Below are 21704 nucleotides of genomic sequence, written 5' to 3' on the forward strand. Positions count from 1 at the left end.
ATACAAGATACAAGGCCCGGGGACTCTCCACTAAGACTACAACGAGAATTTGTGTCTGTCAGAGAGGATTCCCCTTTGTCTGCTCCACTTCCTGCTGTCTTGGGTCACAAAGGATAATTGGTGTGAGGTGGAATTGAAGACATTTACCATCCTAGGTGGCTGAGTTCATATTCTGATGCTGTGGCTACTGGAGTAGTTAGAGTCCGGGCCTGGGTCCCAGCAAGGACATCAGCCTGGCCTCAGTTGGTCAGCTGTAGAGACAAAGCGATAGTGAAAAGTAGAGCAAGCAGATGTGTTCAGTTTGGCCACTTTGTAAGAGGCCCAAATAAAGAGGGTCCAGTGTCCCCCAAGTCCACCTGCAGAGTCCCAGCATTGGGTTTGTGTAGGTGGAAGGCAAGAAGTACGGACAGCCAAGCAGACCCAGGCAAGCTGTGCACTTCCCATCAATGATCACTGACTCAGGGCCAGTCTTCCTTGCAAAGTGATCTGTGAATGAGTCCAGACTGTGGGGAGCCTCTTCCTCGAAGCCAAGTTCCTTTTCTGGCTGGCACCAGGCTTTAGCTTTTTCCTTCTCACAGCATGAGATTAGTGGGAAAAGTCTATTTCTTGGGGTTCATGGATTCAATAAGATGATCACTAAAGGGAGGGGCACAGGTGTCTCTGCTTGGAACATTTTCATCCTTGACAGGATAGCTATACTATAACATAATACTTAAGATGGGCCCATTTATAAAGAATAAAAATTTTGGCCAGGCAGTGGTGGTGCTCGTCTTTAACCGCAGCACTTGGGAGGCTGAGGCAGGTGGACTTCAGTGAGTTCAAGGTCAGCCTGGTCTACACAGCGAATTCAAGGACATTCGGGACTGTTTGTTACACAGGGAAACCCTGTCTTGGAAAACCTAAATAAATAAAATAAATAAAAATGAAAATTCATTGGTCTGTGGTTCTGGAGTCTGGAGAGTCTAAGAACATGGTGCTGACCTATGCTCACCTCCCAGCCACTGCCATCTTGCTGCACCACAAGGTGTCAAAGGGGACGATGAGGTGAGGTGGAGCTAGTGTGCTAGCTTGGTGTCTATTGGATGGATAGGTGGAGGAGTTCTTTAATCTATAGATGTTCATGTTCCTGGATTCATTTTCATTTTAAATATCTTCCTATATTATACCTATTTTGGTACAAGACATACTTTAAGAGGGTAATTATTATGGTAAAGCCTCTATCTGACCCAGGACCCCAAGGAGAACTGTCACTAATAGCTGTCTCATGAACAAGATGCCATAATCTTGAGTTTAAAGCACTGTTCAACATCAGTGTGCACGGTATACATATGAGCACATGTGTCTGTCTTATACATGTTCATAGACCTATAGGCTAGCATTTCTCCTACATGACACATGTCTTTGGGGGAGGGAGGTGACATGACATAGACAGCTTCAAACGTCAGAAGACCTGAGCTCTACATTAACCAGCCCAGGACCCTTGAGCAAAACACTGAGCCCCTGGTGATCAGTGTTTCCAGCTGTCAAAAGGGATTGTCCACTTCTTTAGGCCCTGCCCCAGTTTCATCCTGGAATCAAGTGCAGAAATACTCCTGAGACTAGATGTAGTGAGTACTTCCCTGTCTGTGCAAAAGTTCGTGGTGACATAGGATGCTTGTTCTGCCTAGGCACAGCCACAGAAAGAACTACTTGAGGCTTCAATGTTGTTCCTAGGAGCGGTCATAGCCCTGAAAATGCTCTCTGTGTGGGATTTGCCTCTGGCATGACCTCAAGTTGGGTGATTTTGTCTGTGTTCAGGTCTGTAGGCAAAGAGGGAACCTCCCTCAGTCCAAAACATTTCTCATGTAAGCGATTTTCAAAGGGAGTAGGATGGTTGGAATGAGGGCAGAAATGGCCAGCATACTTGCCTGGCCCACTGATGACCAGCGCCTTTTTTTAAATGAGTTAGGAGGTTCTAGGCAACTCATTTCCCAGTATATTAGCCATTTCGAGGTGACAACAAGACTAAGATTTTTATTGTATATTCTGGCCTCTGCCCCCAAATTAGTTTATTTGCAAGATTCTAAGTTTACCTCTGTCAAAGAGAAACTCTTGGGAATCACCTTAAATCACCTGGAGCATGAGATCTCCCTCTTGATAGAACAAGCAGAAGGCACAACTTACTTCTAGAAGGTTTCATTTTTGTGAGCGCTCAGGACTCCAGATGGTTGGAATTCCCTGTTCACTAAGTTCCTACTTGAAAACTAGTGAAAAAGTCCAGGTGTCTAAGCTTTGACCTTGTTGTGGAAAGAGAAGTTTTCAGTTCATGCTTAGAGAAAAAAAAAGTTTCAATTTAATGAACAAAGATGAATTTGTGAAGCTGCCAGTCAGCACTCGAGGTGATGGCAACAGAGCAATCTTATTTTTCATTATTTACTTCAAGTGAGGGAGACAGAGAACCGATAAATGCATAGTATTTTCAGCATCTGGGCATGAAGAGAGACATATGATAGGGCAGAGAATGGAGGGGAGGGAAGTGGGGGGCATCTTGCTTTTCTAGATATCCCATCACTCTAACAGAAGCAGTGTTCGTCTATACCAGGCGGCTTCTGGGGAGGGGATATGTTCTGACCGGACCATCTTTGAAGTCTAGAGGAAGGAGTTTCCCAGCCATCTCCAGAAGACCCACTTTTCAAATCAAACCTGGCAGGAGAGCATCAGGTGACCCAGCTCCAGGATTATCTTTACGGATGCCATACTCCTTTAAGAATGGACATGTTTAGGTGGTCCAGCCAGGATACAGGCTATTTTGAGACCTCCTGAACATCATTTCTTGGCAAATTCCTTGAAATAAATCATGTACTGCACTGTCAGAGGTGTAGGGCAAAATGATGACTAAGACGCCACCCCCTGCCGCCTCCTTGTCCTTGAGAAGTCTGTAGTGCAACCAGGGTTTAGACATCGAAACAAACTGAGGTATCACTGGGTGAGTGCAGCACGGAGATGTGGCCAAAATTCTCTGGGACCCCAAAGGGCAGCAGAGAATATGCCTCCAGGGTAGTGGGTAACATTTCAGATTAATAACTTATTAATAACTTGATTCACTTATTCATTAGACAATCACTCATAGATGAGTGGTTTATTCCTGGGTTTACTGCCTGCAGATATTGCTGACTTGGCTTCTTAACTGTCATTGTCTCTGGACAACTGCTTCACTGGGATGTAGTTCACATGCCATACGATTCATTTATTGAGATGAACCATATGGTACATTCATAGTGGTTTTATTCGAAGTGTACCATTACTTGGGAATTATCTTGGTATGTTCATAGGATTATACACCATTACCAATGTTAGAGTATTGTTACTGTCTCTGAAGAAGCCACACTTGCCAGCAGCCATACACTGTCCCTATCCTTCCCAGTTCTGCTTCCTAGTTAGTAAACTAGCGTGGGGACAGAAAATGGACAGATTTTATGTGGTCTTTTCAGCAATAGATGCATGAAGAGAAATAGAAGAAGGAAGAGAATGTAGGGGAGGGAAGATGGCAGTGGTCTGGGTTATTTTGTATGAATGAAAGCATACACTAGGCATTCTTTTGTCCCTGCTCTCCTCCTAATGGCGTCAGTGTTCATTTAAGCTATTGCATGCTCTCACACCTCACTCCTTTTCATTGCCAGACTCCATGTTGGGGCACAGTTATGTATCCTTTCTCCACACATCTGTCGATGGACATTGAAATGCTTCTAGCCTGGGGCTATTATGAATACAACTTCTATGAAAGCTTGTGAGCACTTTTTGTGTTGCTATGTATTTCCAGCTTCCCTGGGTCTCTTGTAAGGGTGGGAGTGCTGGTTTGTATACATTAATTCTCTTTAGTTTTCTTGAAACATAGCTCAGCTGTGGCCATGGCGCTTAACATTTTTAGTAGTGTGTGGCAGTTCCAATTTCTACACATCTTTACTAATATTTCCTTTTTTTGTTTTAAATTATGCATTCCAGAGGTTATGAAGAGACTGATTTGCGTTTCTCTAATTGATGGATTGTGTTGGATGTCTTTCCATATGCTTCTGCCACTTGGACATCTTCTCTGGAGTAATTTCAAACTCAGGTCATCAGGCTTGGTGGCAGGGGCTCTTACCACTGAGCTGTTTCACTGGCCCAGATCAGGCATTTTAAAAAGCTTCTCTCATGATTCTAATGGATTAGAAAGCATTTGTGTAGGCTGAGAAAAGCAGGAGTCATAATCATTGTTTAGAGAAAACATAGACAGGATGAAAAGAAGCCAACAACAGAGACCAGGGAAAGGTAGTCCAAAAAGAAAGATGATAAACTGGGGAACATGCTCCCACAAAAGCCAAAGAAGGAGAGGTTCAGGGAAGAGCGAGCGGTGGGAGGGTGAGTGGGAGGAAGCAGTGGATGGCTCAGACAGTTGCAGGAGCGCGTGGAAGGGACCTGCACTCTCTCACCAACCCTGTACCAGTCTAAGGGCCTTCAGTATGCCTGCTCCTCCACACAGGAATAGGGCTGGCAGTGCAGACGGCCTCACGGTTCTGAAGGGATGTCTTGCCTTCCTTCTCTGTTTTGTTTTTTAACGAGGACTAGAAATTGTTTAAGGATGGCAGGAGAATCCTGCAGTATCTTCATGTGTCATGTCATGGCTCCGGTGCTGATGGCTAACTGTGAATTGCCATGGAGGTTCACTTGAAGAGAAGGGTCTCCCATAGCAACACCTGGGCCAACCTTACAAGGAAGAGGGTAGGAGGTGATAAGTGGGTAGGAGGTGATAGTGTAACATGTAGCTAAGAAGAGAACCTTGGAGATAACCATTGAGATAACCATTTTCTTCCTCCATTTACCTAGTAAAACTCTTCTACTTATTGATGCCAGAACCCTGTTTGTGAACCATCCCCCTGAGCTGAGAATTCTGCCCACACCCACATCATGTGGGTCTTGGACCTATTAGCCTTGGGATGTCTATTCCAGTTGATTGTCTTTGCTCTTTGTCCTCTACTATTCGGACATGCAGTGGATTTGCCTTTCTTCTCAGTCTCCGTCATCCTACTCTATCAAAAATTCTCCCGTCTGGGCTGAGTGTCTCCAGGGTCTATATACTACCCGTGGAGTATATTGCTAAGAACGTCACACAACTGCCCGTGGTGGCATCCCTACGACCTGTGTTACTTGTGAGGACAGTGTCGTCAGTGTCATAGAATGTAGAATCGCCTGGGAGATGGACCCGAGGCAAGCAGGGGATGCAGTTGTCTTGATGCTATTGAGGTGGGAAGACCTGCCTGTTGTGGGTGGCCCCATTCCTGAGCTGGGATTCTGGTTTGTATAAATTGGACAAAGAAAGCTGAGCACAAATGTTTATTATTCTCTGTTTTATGAATGTTATGTGACCAGTGGCTTCAAACTCCTTCTGCCTTGGATTCCCTACCATGATGGACTGTACCCTGCAACTCTGGGCCAAAATAGAACCTTTGTCCCTTAAGTTGCTTTTGTTGTGATACTTTATCACAGTAACGGAAAGCAAGACTGAGGTAGTACTCATGGCTTTTCTGAGACGCCAGTGTTCCTATTCCCCTTCAGCACAGTGTGGAGACTTGGCCAAACCTTCATCTCCCTCTGCCACTTCTCTTCTTTCTACTTATTTTAAAGGTACAATAAAAATAAAATAAATAAAGGTACATACAGTAGAGAACCAGCTACTCTCTGTAGAGTAACAGAAGTATCCTCTCTCTCTCTCTCTCTCTCTCTCTCTCTCTCTCTCTCTCTCTCTCTCTCTCTCTGTGTGTGTGTGTGTGTGTGTGTGTGTGTGTGTGTGTGTGTGTGTGTGTGTGTGTTTGCTGAGTACTTCTGGGTACTGGAAACAGTCCCAGGCCCTTCTTTCAACACTGATTACAGCCAAGGAAATGAGCTAGCAAGCTGACAGATGAACCTGATGCTCAGTGGCATGGGAGGGACAAGTAAGGGTTGTGCTAATGAGTGACAGGAGGGAACCTAAGGACAGTTCATGTTAATTAAAACCTGCAGGAAGAAGAAGAATCAGACCTGTAACGTGGAGAGAGAGGAGTTAGTCAGGGAGAATGACTAGTGGAGAGGCTCTGCCCTTGGGTAAGACAAAGATAGAGACCAAGATTATATCAAAGTGTGGGAGTGGGGCACTTAGCAATGGAAGCAAGGAAAGCAAAGGTCTAAGCATTGATAGTAATGATTGTGCTTTGTGAAGAGATTTCAGCGGTGAAGAATATGTATGTATGTATTAGAAATCCCTGGGTTGGAGTGTGGAAATGTAGTACCCACACCTTCTCAGGCATGTTCACATAGGTCAGCTTGTGTTAGTGAGGCATAAATGCCAGGGAAGGCACCCACCTCAGCACCAGCATCCTGGAGAATTGGAAGTGTAGCCCAGACTTGCTCCCTGACTTATGTATAGACTCCATTCTTCCTAAGACTGGTGTGTAGGAGTTGGGGTGCATGAGTCAGGGTCTGGGGCGAGGAGGGTAGAGAGGACTATCTAGTAAGAGCAGCCAATGAGAACTCTCAGGCAGTTCTTTCCATCTGCCTCATCGTGGAGTGTGGACTGCAGCATCCTCCTTCACTACAGTTCTGAATGTGCTTTCCAGCAGGGTCCCTAAAGCGACCTTCCTTTGACTGATAAGTCTTAAGTGTCAGTTAGTCCCAGGCCCCAGACACCTCACTTCCCTGCTGTGCTCAAGCCTAGGAAGTTAAGAACCAAGTACACAGAATGCTTTTGTGAGACCCCCCAGGAGGAGTATGACTAGTGGGGTCTGGCTGAGAATGTTTCCCTCCAGACATAACAGCAGTTTGAGGATAAGACATCTATAAAATCCACCGGGAATCATGACAGAAAGGAGCTGGGGGGCGGGGTGCCGCTCCTCTTCCTGTCACCAAGGATGCTGAGGGTTTCCAAAGGACAGCAGAACAGGGAGTGCCTCATTTCTGAGGCCCCAAGAGACCTTTCTTTCATTCACACCACTTGGCAATCATAACTCTCCCAAGTCAGTTTTCAGTGTCACACTCTTCAGAGTCTCTGCAGCTTTGCTGGGAGGGTCACACAGCCTCACCTGCAGAGATGCTTAGAAAGCGTGACCGTGTCTCTCCCCTTGTCCCTCCCTCTGCTTCGTCCTCTCGGGGACACTGAATTCAATTTTCAGCTGTCAGCCTGTTACTTCCTGCCTTCCCAACTGGTGTCTTGCGATCAATGGGCTCCAAAGCAATGCATAACCTTTCTTTCCTGCCCGCCCCCTTCCCACTGGTCCTGGGATGACACTCAGGTTCCTCTGTGCCCAGGCTGGAAGCAGCTGAGTCATCTCTGACTCACTCTTCTCCTACTCTACTAGCAAATTAGCTGCTGAATCCTGTGGTATGTTTCCCCCTGATATCACTTGAATCTGTCTCCTTTTCACTGCTCCTATCCGTCTTCCGTGTGGACCAGCATTTCTTTCCTCTCTCAGGGACCATCCTACTGTGTAGTCTCACTATTCCCCATCTTTACATTGACTTAAACCTCTTTAACCACATCCCTGACTTGGCTTCCCTACTGTTACATTGACTATGAACAGTTTTTGTTTTAGAAGTCACAACACCTTTTCCAATGTTCCATATTCAAGCTAAACTTACCAGCCAAGCACTGTTTTAGGGCACGGTTATTATCATTATTATTATTATTTGAGCTATAATGATCTTATAAAAGACAATAAGACCTTATTTTTATAATTTATTTTTATTTTATATGTGCATTGGTATTTTGCCTGCACACATGTCTGTGTGAAGGTTCAGATCCCTTGGAGCTGGAATTACGGATAATGGTGCCATATGGGTGCTGGGATTGAACCTGGGTCCTCTGTAAGAGCAGCTAGTGTTCCTAATTGCTGAGCCACCTCTCCAGCTCCGATAAGACCTTCTTAATGTTACTAAGTTCTGTCTTTTGCATTTATATGCTTGTTCCAGCACTAAGGAGATTGGACACTCCTGTGTTATATATCTCCTACTTATTTTTGCTCCTTCTGACATCTGTGTGGTTATGCCTGCCAGGGATTGTTCTAAAAGCTTTCCATAGGTGAAATAATTTAGCTCTCGCAACAATTCCAACTGTATTTTCATTTTACCAAGGACAAAACCAATGTAGAAAAGTTGGTCACTAGCTGGGGCTTTAAAACACATCATAGTGTGAAGACCTCATATCCATACTCCCTGAGCCTAAGGTCATCCCTGTCACCAGCATTCCCAGTACCTGAGTTTGCATTTACTTTGTAGTTAATTGATGTTGGTGGTCAGAAATATCAACACAGGTGATGGACACGAACACAGCTGCCATCGGGAGCTGACTGTGGCCATGGCCCAGGAAGTCGCTGTGTAGCTAGCTCAGTAGCTCAGAGTAGGTGTTTTGGTATTTGCACCTTCCCACTTATTTCTTTCTTTTTTTCTAGTACATGGGCTGCATTGAAGTGCTGCAATCGATGAGGTCACTGGATTTTGGAATGAGAACCCAAGTTACAAGGTAAGAGATTGAAATTGGAGAGGCTCTACCGGGCTGTGGTTTAAAGTCACTGTGGTTTCTCCTGAAGCCTTCAAAGTCGCCCATGTGGCTAGAAAGGAGAACTGCCCCACTGACCTTGCGTGACTGCCTTAATCTCATTGTGTGAAAGCTTCAGATGCGTATGGAAAAGCACTAATGTTATATCTGAGGACTTAGAAGGTGGTTGGTGGTTCAGTCTACAGAAGCAAAGTTTTTGCTCGGTACCAAGTACATCTAGAAATAAGGCATTAAGAATCTCCAACACATCAAAGAGGTCACTCAAAATAAGATGAAGCAAGAACTTTTGACATAAAGTCTACCTTGTTGGTTTAGTCTCTGACATGAGAACCTGTCTGGGTAGTGCTCCATTTGTCCAATAAAGTGGGTGGACCTCTACTCAGAGTGGCCCCATGTAGCTTAATACAAGAAACCAGAGCTAGAAGGTGGTGGTGGTGCACGTCATTAATCCCAGCACTGGGGAGGCGGCAGAGGTAGGCAGATCTCCATGAGTTCAAAGCCAGCCTGGTCTACAGAGTGAGTTCCAGGATAGCCAGGGTTACACAGAGAGGCAAGATCTCGAACAACAAAAACAAAGCAACACAGGGCTCAAGTCTGGAGCTTTGGTTTCCTTAGAGACGACCAGCAGCTGGGAAAGCTGTGACGGGAAGGAGATGAGGTGAGAGGAATGGTTTGATAAATGGTTCTGAATGAACGAAGATTGTGCAGGTGCCAAGTGTACCTCAGAGGCTTGACACAGCTCCCATCTGGATCTGTGACTGTGAGCCACCTGCTTAAAGGCGAATGTTCTCATTATGGAGAGATAACCTTTCCCGATGCTCATCTCATGCAATTCTAGACATCGAAGTGCTCTGCTACCCAGAAGCCCGAGCAAAAGACCTCCCCATCTAGGAGACTTGCCGTATACAATGAAGTGTTAATTCCTATGCCATGGTTTAAAAAAACTTATCTCAAAATGTTCTTAGGTTGTTTAGCCCAAAATAGGTTTTTGATATAATAAAATGAACCCGTATATCCCCAGGGTTCCAGGAAGTGCACTGTAGGGGATGCTGACTTGAACTGCCTTACAAAGCATCCGATTCTGCCTTTCGATGCTCTTCACCAATCGTTGGTATTCCTTTTAGAACCGTGCTTAGTAGGCATAATTGCACAAATGTCAGATAAAGCAAATATAAATGGGGGACAAATAACACAGGACTAGCCAATCTCTGTGAAGTTCTGTACAAGCATGTAAGTGCACAAAAACACAGAATTTAGTGGCATCAAGACCTTACCATCTTTTGTGAGATGTCAAACAAATGACATATAATGGTGTTTGTGACCTCAGTCCCTGGACCATAGAATCGACTTGATGGATCATTATTGACTAGATATGTCAGATCCAGTGTCTGGAAGTGGTCACAACATTTCTCCTCTTCTATAATCTTCTTTACACATTCCTACACCCTTTGTGTCACTACTTTCCATAGGGTTCACCTAGTTAGGCTTCGTTTTGATGATCCTGCACCAGAGAAAGCCTCCCTGTAATTTTCCCTACAGATGCCAGGAAGTGGGTTGTTCCTGAGTGCATAAGACAGAAAAAAATGCCAACTATTTTGACCCGAGTGCTACAGTCTGAATGTACCCCCATTCACACAGGGAAGCTTATCCGGTGGTGTGGTCCTGTTTTGGAAGTGATTAGGTGACAAAGACAGAATTCTAAGAGGAATTAGTGCCCTTTTCAAAGAGGTACAGGGACCTGCTATTCCCTTCTCCCACATGAAGGTACACAAAGGGGCTCTCTGCTATGAAGGAAGGTGACTGCCAGACCCTGAGTCTGCTGGCAGTTTCATCTTGGACTTGCCAGCTTCCAGGTCTATAAGTAATAAAGTCCTGTGATTTATAAACTTCTCAGTTTTAATGTTTGTTATAGAAGCAGGAGCCCTAGATGGAGATAATAAGAACTTACTTTCCATTGGTCTATCTGTTTACATAGACCCATTCTACCTGAATATTTATAGAGGGTCCTGCATGAGTAAGACAAGGGTTCTGCTCCTGCAGAACTGATCATTGGAAGTAGGAAATGGACTTTAAAAGGAAGTAACTAAACTGTGTGCTTGAAGGTAACAACTGGTACTATTGCTCTAACAAATGCTAGAGAGACTTGTAAGCAAAGTGCTTCTGGACTTTATTGTTCTCCGATTACACAAATATTGAGTAGTTACTAGAATATTAAGAAACAATGAAAGGAACGACTGTTTATAATCTCACCCAGAGATGATATCCATTATCATTTTGTGTCCAGAATGTCTTCCCGGCTTCTACTTCTTTCTACACACAAGATCACAAAAATATAAACAATATTGTATAATATCTCTATCACAATGAACATTTTTCTTGCGTTCCAGTTTTTGTTGTGGTAAAATATATAAAACAAAGTTACCATTTTAACCATCTTTTAAGTGCAAGAAGTGTGGTCTATTCACACTGCTGTATATATGTATCACCAGCATCCACCCCCTGAATGCATCCAGTACCCATTACACACGAATGTCCCACTGTCTCCTTGCCCCCACCCACCCCACAGTCTCTGCCAGCCACCCTTTTGCTTGCTGTCTCTGTTGCCTTGACTAGAGCAAATAGTTTAGATGTTCTTGATTTGTGCCGCTAGTTTTCTCTGGACAGCATAGCTTAGGATTTTACCTGCTAGCCATACATTACTTTAAAAATATTTATCCTAGGGCTGGCTACTACTTGTTCTAATATGTGTAAGAACCTGAATTTGATTCTCAGCACTATCCTCCCCGCAATCCTAACCAGCCAACCAACCAAACAAACAAAACAAAAAAGAAAAAAGGAGGCCACTACCACCTTCATCATCATCATCATCATCAATAACAACAAAAACTTCATAATACCAGCACTGGGGGGACAACACAATCTCTGTGAGTTTGAAACCAGCCTGGTCTACATATTAGACCTGTGTAAAACATGTTTAAAATTTATTTTATGTCAGGTGGTGGTGGCACACATCTTTAATCCCAGCACTTGGGAGGCAGAGGCAGGTGGCCAGCCTGGTCTACAAAGCAAGTTCCAGGGCTGCCAGCGCTACACAGAGAAATCCTTTCTCAGAAAACCAAAAATACAAACCAGAATAAATGTTTTTATTTATTTATTTATTCTTCAAGAGCTGAAAGTAATGATAATTTTTTGAAACTTTTATCTGAACATGTAGGTCCTCTGGAGACATCCTCCACATGGATGTGAGCTTGGATGTCAGCACACAATGCTAGGATCACCTTGTGTATTATTTGGTTAGGAATGCTTTATCTAAGTCCAGAATTTTTCCTTTAGATACCTCTCTCCCATGGATATTAGAACCAGTGCGGCCAGTCAAGTGGCACCTTGAAGTCACATCAAGACCCTGAGCAAACTGTTCATTCCTCCTGTATGGTCAGAATAAGAAAAGGATCAGCCTTCTCTGTAGCATCTATTTCCCATCTTGGTTCCTCCTCTCCCTTCTCATTTACTTTTGCCCTTTTTAAAACTTGTTTTTCTTTTCTTTGTCTCAGTGTCTGTGTTTGTATACCATGTAAATGCCTGGTTCCAGTGGAGACCAGAAGAAGGGATCAGATCCCTGGGACTGGAGTTACAGATAGTTGTGAATCATCATGTGGGTGCTAGGACTCAAACCAGTGTCCTTGAAAGAGCACCCATTGCACTGAACCATTGAGCCATCTCTCCGTCCCTCCCTCATAATTCTTATCCCAGCTTCTATCCCTGATGCTGGCCAAGATCTCAGTTGTTAGCAAGAGTGGATTATTGTGAAAGGGCAAGGAAGCAGGCATTTCCTGCTAGGAGTAACAAGATTATTAAGGAAGCAAAGACACAGTCACATCTGTCTTCAAAATGTCGGGAAAACAGAAACAAATAGAAAGGAGAGAAGGGGAAAGTGAAAAGCATGGTACAGATGGTATGGCCATTTGCTCTTTTCCATAAAAATGTCCTCCCCACGAAGGCTAGTGGGCTGACCAACCCAGCTACCACCCAGGCTCAGAGCCAGAGATATGAGTTGACCTATCTCAACATCCAACAAATCTATGAACTGTTGGAACATGTGAAGAGGATGAGACAAACCTACAGATCCAAAATGGCAGTATCTCCATGACAACAGGATATCCATGAAGAGCTCTGGTGAGAGCCCATTACCAGTGCTGTAGCAGAAACCAGAGGCCTCGAGCCAGACCAGTGACTCGTGGCAAAGAACACTTTCAATTGAACATAAACGGACTTAAAGAGTAAACTGTGTATTTCAACAGGCCTCACAGCTTCCATGACAATATTCTCTCTCTTCTTCCCGCCTCCTTTTCCTCCTTCTCCTCCTTATTTCTTTTTTGTTTCTTTGTATTGTTTGGTTTTTCTTTTTCTTTTTTTTAATTTGGTTTTGATTTTGGGCGGGGGAGATTGCAAGGGCAGATGCAAGGAGGTAGGGAGATGAATGGATTTGGAATGCATGATGGGAAATCCACAAAGAATCAATAAAAGTAAAAAAAAAAAAAAAAAAAAAAAAAAAGAGAGAGAGAGAGAGAGAGAAAAATGTCCTCCCCACAATTTTAAAAACAAAGTTAAACAAAAAACCTCAGTTTGCCTTAAATCATGGAACACAGATTAACTCAGAAATCAAGTCATTAACACATGGTCCAGCTTCCTTCCCCGAATTAACTATCCACATAGTGACAGAAGAACCAATCTCCTTAGGATGCCCCATCATACAAGTCTGGGTGGGAACATACATGCATGGTGATGAAGGAGGAAGAGAATTACCAGGGTAAACCTGTGGGAGGGCTGAAGGGCAAGGCTTGGCTTTCATCCTGAGAACAGAGTTACTGTTCTATGGCTATGAAGAGACAGCATGACCAAGACTGCTTATAAAAGAAAGCATTTAATTGGAGACTTGCTAAGAGTTTCAAAGAATGAGTCTGAACTGGATTAAACAGGTCTGTCTGAACCAGATCAAACCTGTCTGAACCTGATCGAACTGGGTTGAACCTGACTAAACCAGATCAAACCAGTCTGAACTGAATCAAACCTGTATGAGCCGGTCTGAACCGGATCAAACCAGTCTGAACTTGATTAAACTGGATCAAACCTGTCTGAACCGGTTTAAACCAGATTGAACCAGTCTGAACCGGTTTAAACCAGATAGAACAGGTCTGAACTGCTGGATCAAACCGGACTGAACCGGCTTAAACCTGTCTGAGCCGGATTAAACCGGATCGAACCAGTCTGAACCGGATTAATCCGGATCGAACTGGCCTGAACTGGATCAAACCGGTCTGATCGAACCAGATCAAAACCGGTCTGAACTGGACTAAACTGGATCGAACAGGATCAAACCGGCTTAAACTGGATCAAACCAGTCTGAACTGGATCAAACCGGATCAAGCCCGTCTGAACTAGATTGAACAGGCTTAAACTGGATCTAGCCAGTCTGAACTGGATCAAACCGGTCTGAACTGGAGCAAACCGGTCTGAACTGGAGCAAACCGGACGGGACCAGTCTGAACTGGATCAAACCAGTCTGAACCAGTTCAAACCGATCTGAACCTGTCTAAACCGGATTGAACTGGACTGTACCTGGTCAAACCAGTCTGAACCAGATCAAACTGGTATGAGCCAGTCTGAACCTGATTAAACCGTATCAAACCGGTCTGAACCGAGCTGGTCTGAACCTGATTAAACCAGATCGACAGCATGACCAAGGCAACTTATAAAAGAAAGCATTTAATTGGGGACTTGCTTAGTTTCAGAGTGAGTCCATGACTACGATGACAAGGAGCTGAGCCATAAACAAAAAGGAGCAGTAGTTGAGGGCTCACATCTTACCCACAATTTATCCCACACGGAGAGTGAGACTGGGCCTGGCTAGAGCTTTTGAAATCTCAACCTTATTGCGGTTAAATAAGGATCAGGATAAACAATTAGGCTGAATAGATGTTTATTCAGGGAGAAATAACTTACAACCTAGACATATGAACACCAGCAAGTTCCACCAGATGCTCTCCTCCTATTTAACCACAATATCTGGTGTCAGAAGTGGAATCAGAATTTTCACAGGACCTGGGTTTCACCCAGGCGGCAGACGTCATTCCCAAACAGGCAGGGGCCCTTGCCTAACCAGGCTGGCCTCGAACTTGTGATCCTCCTGCCTCTGCCTCCTTCAGCAAATCCTACCGGTGTGCGCCACCACAACCGGCTCCTGTCTTTTTAAAACCATTTTATTTCTTTTCTCTCCCAAGCCTACATATATTTTAGAACACACTGTAAACATTTAGTGCTTTTTCTTAATGTGAATCCATCTTTACTGTAAATCTTTATCTTTGTCTGGCCACGAATCTTTATCTGTTAAACAACAACATTGCTAAAATGAAAGTCATAGCTGTTTCTGCCGCAGTTTACCAAAGATGGCAGCGGCTATTTTACCGCCAGCACTGAGAAGTGTGTTCACTGCCTTGGTCTGCATGCTGCTGGCTTGGAGATGTGGTCACTGCCATTGCAAGCTCTCATACACACCAATAAATTGTTAGCAGTGCTTCTTAAAAGCCGTGCGGTTTTTGCCACTTATGCTGAGTCAGGAACCTTCCCTTAAAGGAGCCACAGAAATTTTTGCTTGTCTCACACAAAACAGAGTGCAACCCAGAAAAATGCTGTTACCAAGAAACCTCGCTTGTCTCTGTTCTTTTGTTTCTAAAACCCTTTTTTTAAAGCTTTTGTTAAATTTTAAGTGGAAGTTCTTATTAGCCACGTGGGTGCCATATGTAAGAAGTAAGGTTAAGGTTTTCCGCCTGCTGCTGGTCTTGTCCCGCCACCCCACCAGCCCCAATTAACACACAGAGACTGTTGGCCAGCTACTAGTTTCTTATCAGCTAGTTCTGTCTTAATTATTAACCCATTTCTATGTATTTCCACATGGTTTTTTTTTTTTTTTTTTTACTGGGGAGAGGGGGCTGGCGTTTCCGTTCTCTCCAGACTCTCCATCTTGACTCCTCCTTACTATTTCCTCTTTTCCTCCTTGTCTCCTAGTCCCTCCTATCTTCCTTTCCTATTGGCCAACAGTGCTTTATTCATTAACCAGGATGAGAAACATATATACATAATGGCATCTCCCATCATCTCCTCTTTTCTGTTTAAATAAAAAGAAGGGTTTTAACCTTACTTAACATAGCAAAATATATCACATAATAGTTATCAAATAAGAATCACAGTTAACACTATTTAGTCCATTAACATTTAGCAAGATTTAAGAAACTATTCTATCATCTATCCTATATTTGTGAGTCTAAAGTCTAAGTAACTTATCTTTAATCCTAACTAAGGAAAACTATAACCATAACCATCTGTCTTCAACTCCTTCAAAGACCACAGAAGGACAGTATATAAACTCTAGAAATGACAGAGACATCTTGCCTTGTCAGTCACCTGAAGTTCTTCTGTAATCTTCCATCTTCAGCCCATAGGCCATAGTGTGTCTGGCAGACTCTTCAGCAAAGCAGGAAACTTTAAATTGTCTTCTTGTATTGGCAGTTTATCAGTCACTTTTCTCTGTGTCCTGCAGATTGTCTGGCAGACTCTTCCATGAAGCAGGAACCCTGTAGCAATGTCCATCTTGAATCAGCAGTCACTTTTCTGTGGGTCCTGCATGTCCAGTTTATTCAGCATAAAGTCAAATAGTCCAGACAAGAGCAGTATCTTGTCCAAATGGCTAGGCTTGCCATATTGGAAGTAAACTACATAACGAGTTTCTTCAATGTCCATCTTTCTTGCTGGTGGGTTGCGGAGAGGAGAGCATCTGGTGGAATTTGCTGGTGTTCATATGTCTAGGTTGTAAGTTATTTCTCCCTGAATAAACATCTATTCGGCCTATTTGTTTATCCTGATCCTTATTTAACTGCAATACAACCTCAGTGACACCCCTCCTCCAAAAGGCCACACCTCTCAATCCTTCTCAAACAGTTCCATCAACTAGGGACTAAGCGTTCAAATACATGAGCCTAGGGGGGCCGTTCTCATTCAGACCACCATGCCACATTCGGTTCATCATCATGGTATATAGAAACTCCAAACCTTCAGGGCCTCTAACCCCTGCTCACCGTCCTGCTCTCTCCCACCCATGGGGTCTGGGACACGGTCTTATGGAACATGGTTGATAGGTGTCTTAGTGACTTTCCTATTGCTGAAAAGAGATACCATGAGTAAGAAAACTTATAAAAGAAAGCATTTCAGTGGGGGCTTGCTTGCAGTTTAAGAGGGTGAGCCCACGGCCATAGCAGGGCGCACGGCGATAGTCAGGTAGGCATGGCACTGGAGCAATGGCCGAGGGCTCCCATTGGAGGCCAAGAGTGGGGGAGCAGGCCTGGTGTAAGCCTTTGAAACCTCAAAGCCCACACCCAGTGACAAACCTCCTCCATCAAGGCCACACCTCCTTATCCTTCCAAACAGTTCCATCAGCTAGGGATGAAGCACTCAAATACATGAGGGGCCACTCTCATTCAAACCATCAGTAAGTATTAGTTTCTCCTTGGGCCTAGCTCCCATATCTTCAAGTGACTCTGCAGTTCTTGAGGCTTCATGGTTATTCATGACTAGAAAAGGGCAAAAATAAAATAAAATAAAATAAAAAAAAAATAAATAAATAAAGAGAACCTAAGGCACAGGATCAGGAATCTTGAAGTAAGCCAGAATCCTAGAATAATGGGAAATTTCTCAGGTGCTTGGCTGTTCAAACCCAGCGTTTGGGCTGTTGGCACTGTCATATGTGTTTTTGTGCAAAGGAAAAGAGTGAGTGCGTCACGGATCCTCAGTGTGGTGTTGATGGACTTGAGGTCTGGAAAGGTGGCTGTGAGCAAGAGAGTGAGACAGGCTGTCCCCCATCCTCTTCCTGAGTGGAGGGACTAGATACAGTATCCACTTACCAAGCAGTGGCCAGAAACTTATTAAATAGTAGGTACAATTAATAGCATCTTCCTCATCATAAACTCTAACATCCATAAGCTAAGTGTTATTATGTATCATGTCCCCCATGCAGATTCTGAGACATAGCGGCATTAAGGATTTTACAGAGGTCAGCTCACATGTCCATAAATGGTGGGAGTGGAAACCGAGTCGGGTGACTCTTTGGCTCTTTACCTCCAAGGGAGAATGTGTTAAGGAACAAATCTTAGGAAAATGTTAAAAGCCAGATGTGACAGAGTAAGGGAATATTTAATCTTGGGTTGGAATTGAACCCAGGCTTTCAAGGTCAGACTCCTTTCTCATGAGCTCTCTCTAAAACACGTTCACAAGGCTTTGTAGCTCTGCAGCTGATGAGAAGTTAGTGTGTGTGTGTGTGTGTGTGTGTGTGTGTTTATCTTGATGTAAGAGGAAAAACAGCCTTAGATAGACATTCTCAACATTGTAAAAGGGCTTGTTAGGAACAGAATGTTGGAGCATGTCCCTGGAAGTTTTGTGTCAGGACTTTGCATGTCTAGGGTCCCAGGTGATAACCACGCTACCGGTCCAGGGGCCACAACTTGAGACTCAGATACAAGGGATGCCTGCCTACCCAATGATTTGAAAATGAGGTTTCCAGTTAGACTATGTGTCACATAGCAAGCCCTTTATGTTAGAACAGGTGACTCTTAGAAAATCATAAAACCATGTGGGATTTGTATTTTATTTGTAGGACAGAATGGGTGTAGTGGGGATAACCAGAATAGGGAATCTTCATTCTTCAATAGCTTATGTAGAGAAATTAGTGATATGGCTCTTTTAGAGACATATGCTAAGAGGTCTTTAGAATTCTTTAAACATGAATTGCACCCAGAGAAAGAAATGCAAGCCAGTTAGTGCATCTCTGCCAGAATGGCAGGCCCTTCCATCTCTTGCTACTGTTCCTCTCAGAAAATATGAGCCTTGCTTAGTAGGATTAGTACGTGTCCCTAGTCCCTCTTTCTGACGTCTCATTGAGCTGTACATATGAGAGCTGTGCATTTTGTGGATGTCTGAATCACAGCAGGGTCTTTTAATGTATTATGATTCATTAGTTATGTCTTCACTGCTGTGATAGCATGAATTCTTAGGAGGGGAAGGCAACAGCATTGGGTGAGGACATTTGTAAATCCGAGGACTTTATCAGCAGCTCTTTGTTGAGTCTCATGCAGATGGAGAACTTTGTAGGGGGCTCTTGAAGTTGTCCCTCGACACACTGGGTGAATAGGTCTATGCAAAGGGAGGGAGTGAAGAATGACTGTCACCACAGGCTATGGACAGCTCTGAGCCTTGGCTAGCCTTTCAGTGTTGAATGGAAGCAAAGTGACTAGTACCTGCTGTCTCTGAAGATGGGACAAACAAATGAGTGAGATAACATCTTGGGACAGGAAAATGTCTTTGGAAGGAACTTAACTGTGAACCATCAGCAGGAAACATTCCAGCACTGGAGGGAACTAGTCTATCCATCCTGAAGGGGGCTATCTTAGCATCAGTGCTGTCGCTGTGATAAAATACAGTGAAGGGCAACATAAGGGAGGAATAGCTTTATTTGCCTTGCATGTGCAAGTTATAGTCCATCATTTTGGAGAAATCAAGCAGCTAGTCACATCACATCCACAGTCCAGGGCAAAAAGAGAATAAGTACCTGCTTGCTGGCTTACTCTACCCTTATATAGATCAGGGCCCAGCCCATGAAATGTACCACACATAATGGGCTTGGTCTTCCTGTACCACTTAACAATCAAAACAGACCCCACAGACATGCCCCCAGACCAACCTGATCATCACTTGAGATTCTCTTCCCAAGTGACTCTAGGTTGTGTCAAGTTGTGGATTAGTCTAGTCTCTGGTTTATGTAGGAAGATGTCACAGACATGCTGAACTTCCATTAGATCCTGTATGCATTGCTGTGTCCAATGCTAGGTGCCATGGGGTACCTAAAGGAAATCAGATACATGATCTATCTTTAAAGGGATTGTATTATCTATTACAATTGTATGGCAGGCAGAATTTGCCCTATTTCCCATTCACCCCGTCCAGTTACTTAGTAGAATTCTTTGTATTGGGCATTGTATAAAAGTTAGATCCAGGTCTTAAGGCAGGTAGGTAGCCATGGTAATGATAAGAAACTAACGCCATTTATTGAGACATGTTCAAAGCACTATTGACCTCTACTTTATATATTTAAGGCTTTAAAACACAGTGTGTCGGCACTGTTCTATTGCTGTGAAGAGACACCATGACCAAGACAATTCTTATAAAAGAAAGCATTTAATTGGTGGCTTGGTTACAATTGCAGAGGCTTAGTCCACTATCAGCATGGCAGTATGCAAGCAGGTGTGGTGCTGGAGAAGTAGCTGAGTTTCATCCTGATCCACAGGCAGAGAGGGAGAGACTCTGGGTTTGGCACGGGCTTTTAAACCCTCAAAGCCTATCCCTAGTGACACACTTCCTCCAACCAGGCCATACCTCCTAATTCCTCTGATCCTTTCAAATAGTGTCGCTCCCTGGTGATTAAGAATTCAAATCCATGAGTCTATGAGTCCATTCTCATTCAAACCACATAGAGAGATTTGAAAATGTGTTCAAGGCCACAGATATTGAAAAAGTTTGAACTCTGAACGGATATCTACTTAACCAGCCTGTTTCACTCATCATTGTCATGGGAACAAGATGGGTGTAGATGGAAGTTTCTGTTCCACCTGGTTCCACAGCCAATTAGCCCCAAATAAACACACAGGGACTTATATTAATTTGTTGGCCGATGGCTAGGGTTTCTTACTGGCTAGCTCTGTCTTAATTATTTACCCGTTTCTATTAATCTATGTACTTCCACGAAGCTGTGGCTTACCTGTAAACTGGCATGTTACTCCTTCAGTGGCATGGCATGGCGTCTCTTAGCTGCCTCTCTCCAGCATTCTCCTGTCTGGTAACCCAACCTACACTTCCTGCCTGGCTACTGACCAATCACTGTGTTATTCACCAACCAATAAGAGAAACATATATACAGAAAGAAGGACATCCCCTATCAGATGAGAGACATTAAGCCCCTCACTTTGGTTCCTTTTAGCATTTGCTATAATTTTATGTTGCTGTTTTATTTCTGTGTCCTCACTGAGGCATCATTTATGTAGTACAGCTTAATGAAAGTTAGCTGATACTAAAGCCCTCCTCCTCCAAAATATGGTTTCCTTCTCTGTCATTCTACAAAGAAGAAACAGAATGGAAAATGGAAAGATGGCTTGGTGATTAAGAGCACCTATTTTCCTTGTAGAGGACCCAGGTTGGTTCTCGGTACCCTCATGGTGGCTCACAGCCATCCAGCTCCAGTTCCAATAGATCCAATACTCTCTTCTGACCTTTGTGAGCTAAATTTGACTTCCAACTGTTTTTAAAGTCATAGTAGCAGACTTGTGACAAACTATATGGCTTTAGAAGCCTAAAATACTTACTATCTTTTTAACTTTTAAAGAAAAGGTTTGTAGACTGCTGCCCTTGAATGCTGTTCAGCTGAGGCTCTGTTGGAAGTACTTGGAAGAGGGTTGAAAACTTATAGCTCCATAGTTGAGAAACAGAGAGAAGCACATTAGATTTCAAGCTCATTCTCAGCTACAGTGAGTTTGAGAGCAGCCTTGGTTGCATAAGATCCTGTCTCAACTACAAAGACTCAAGCACAAACCTTTCTTGCACTAATTTAATCAGAATGCTTGGAGGTTGAGTTGGTCTGCAGTATGTGCCAACACCTTCTGGTGTTTCTGCTCTGTGTGGGCATGGCCAAGGGACAGGGCTTAGTGTCTGCAAGTATTTGGAGGGGCAGACGGAGGTATGTCTGCCCCCAGGCTCCTAGGTAAAAGAGAATGCAGGTCACCATCTCCACAATGGGCTATCATTTAAATGTACAGGCAGGACAGCCTTCCCTACCCTAGCCTCTAGGAGCAGGTACCCAAATACAGCCATCTGGTCACAGCTATAGAGCAGAACCAGTCACCCTGTGCAGTGTGGCCAAGGCAGGGTTTCATCCACTGTGCCATCCTGGCCATGAGCTGTGTTTTGAAGTCTCTTTCACAGATAGTTAAGCTGCAGGTTGCTAAGCCCCATCCCAGATGTGCAGTTAGTATCTCTAGGAATAGCTCCAGACAACTGTACTTGAACCAGC

General features: G+C 43.9%; 1 protein-coding gene across 1 annotated transcript in view; it reads left to right on the forward strand.

Moving 5' to 3' along the window:
* Shc4 (SHC adaptor protein 4) overlaps positions 1 to 21704 on the forward strand; it is a 98081-nt gene that overhangs the window by 19552 nt on the left and 56825 nt on the right. The window contains exon 2 of the mRNA XM_051183501.1: positions 8436 to 8506. Coding sequence (XP_051039458.1) covers positions 8436 to 8506 — 71 coding nt within the window. The remainder of the gene's footprint in view (positions 1 to 8435; positions 8507 to 21704) is intronic.

Source organism: Phodopus roborovskii, unplaced genomic scaffold (genome assembly GCF_943737965.1).
Source record: "Phodopus roborovskii unplaced genomic scaffold, PHOROB, whole genome shotgun sequence".
In the NCBI taxonomy this organism is placed as follows: Eukaryota; Metazoa; Chordata; class Mammalia; order Rodentia; family Cricetidae; genus Phodopus; species Phodopus roborovskii.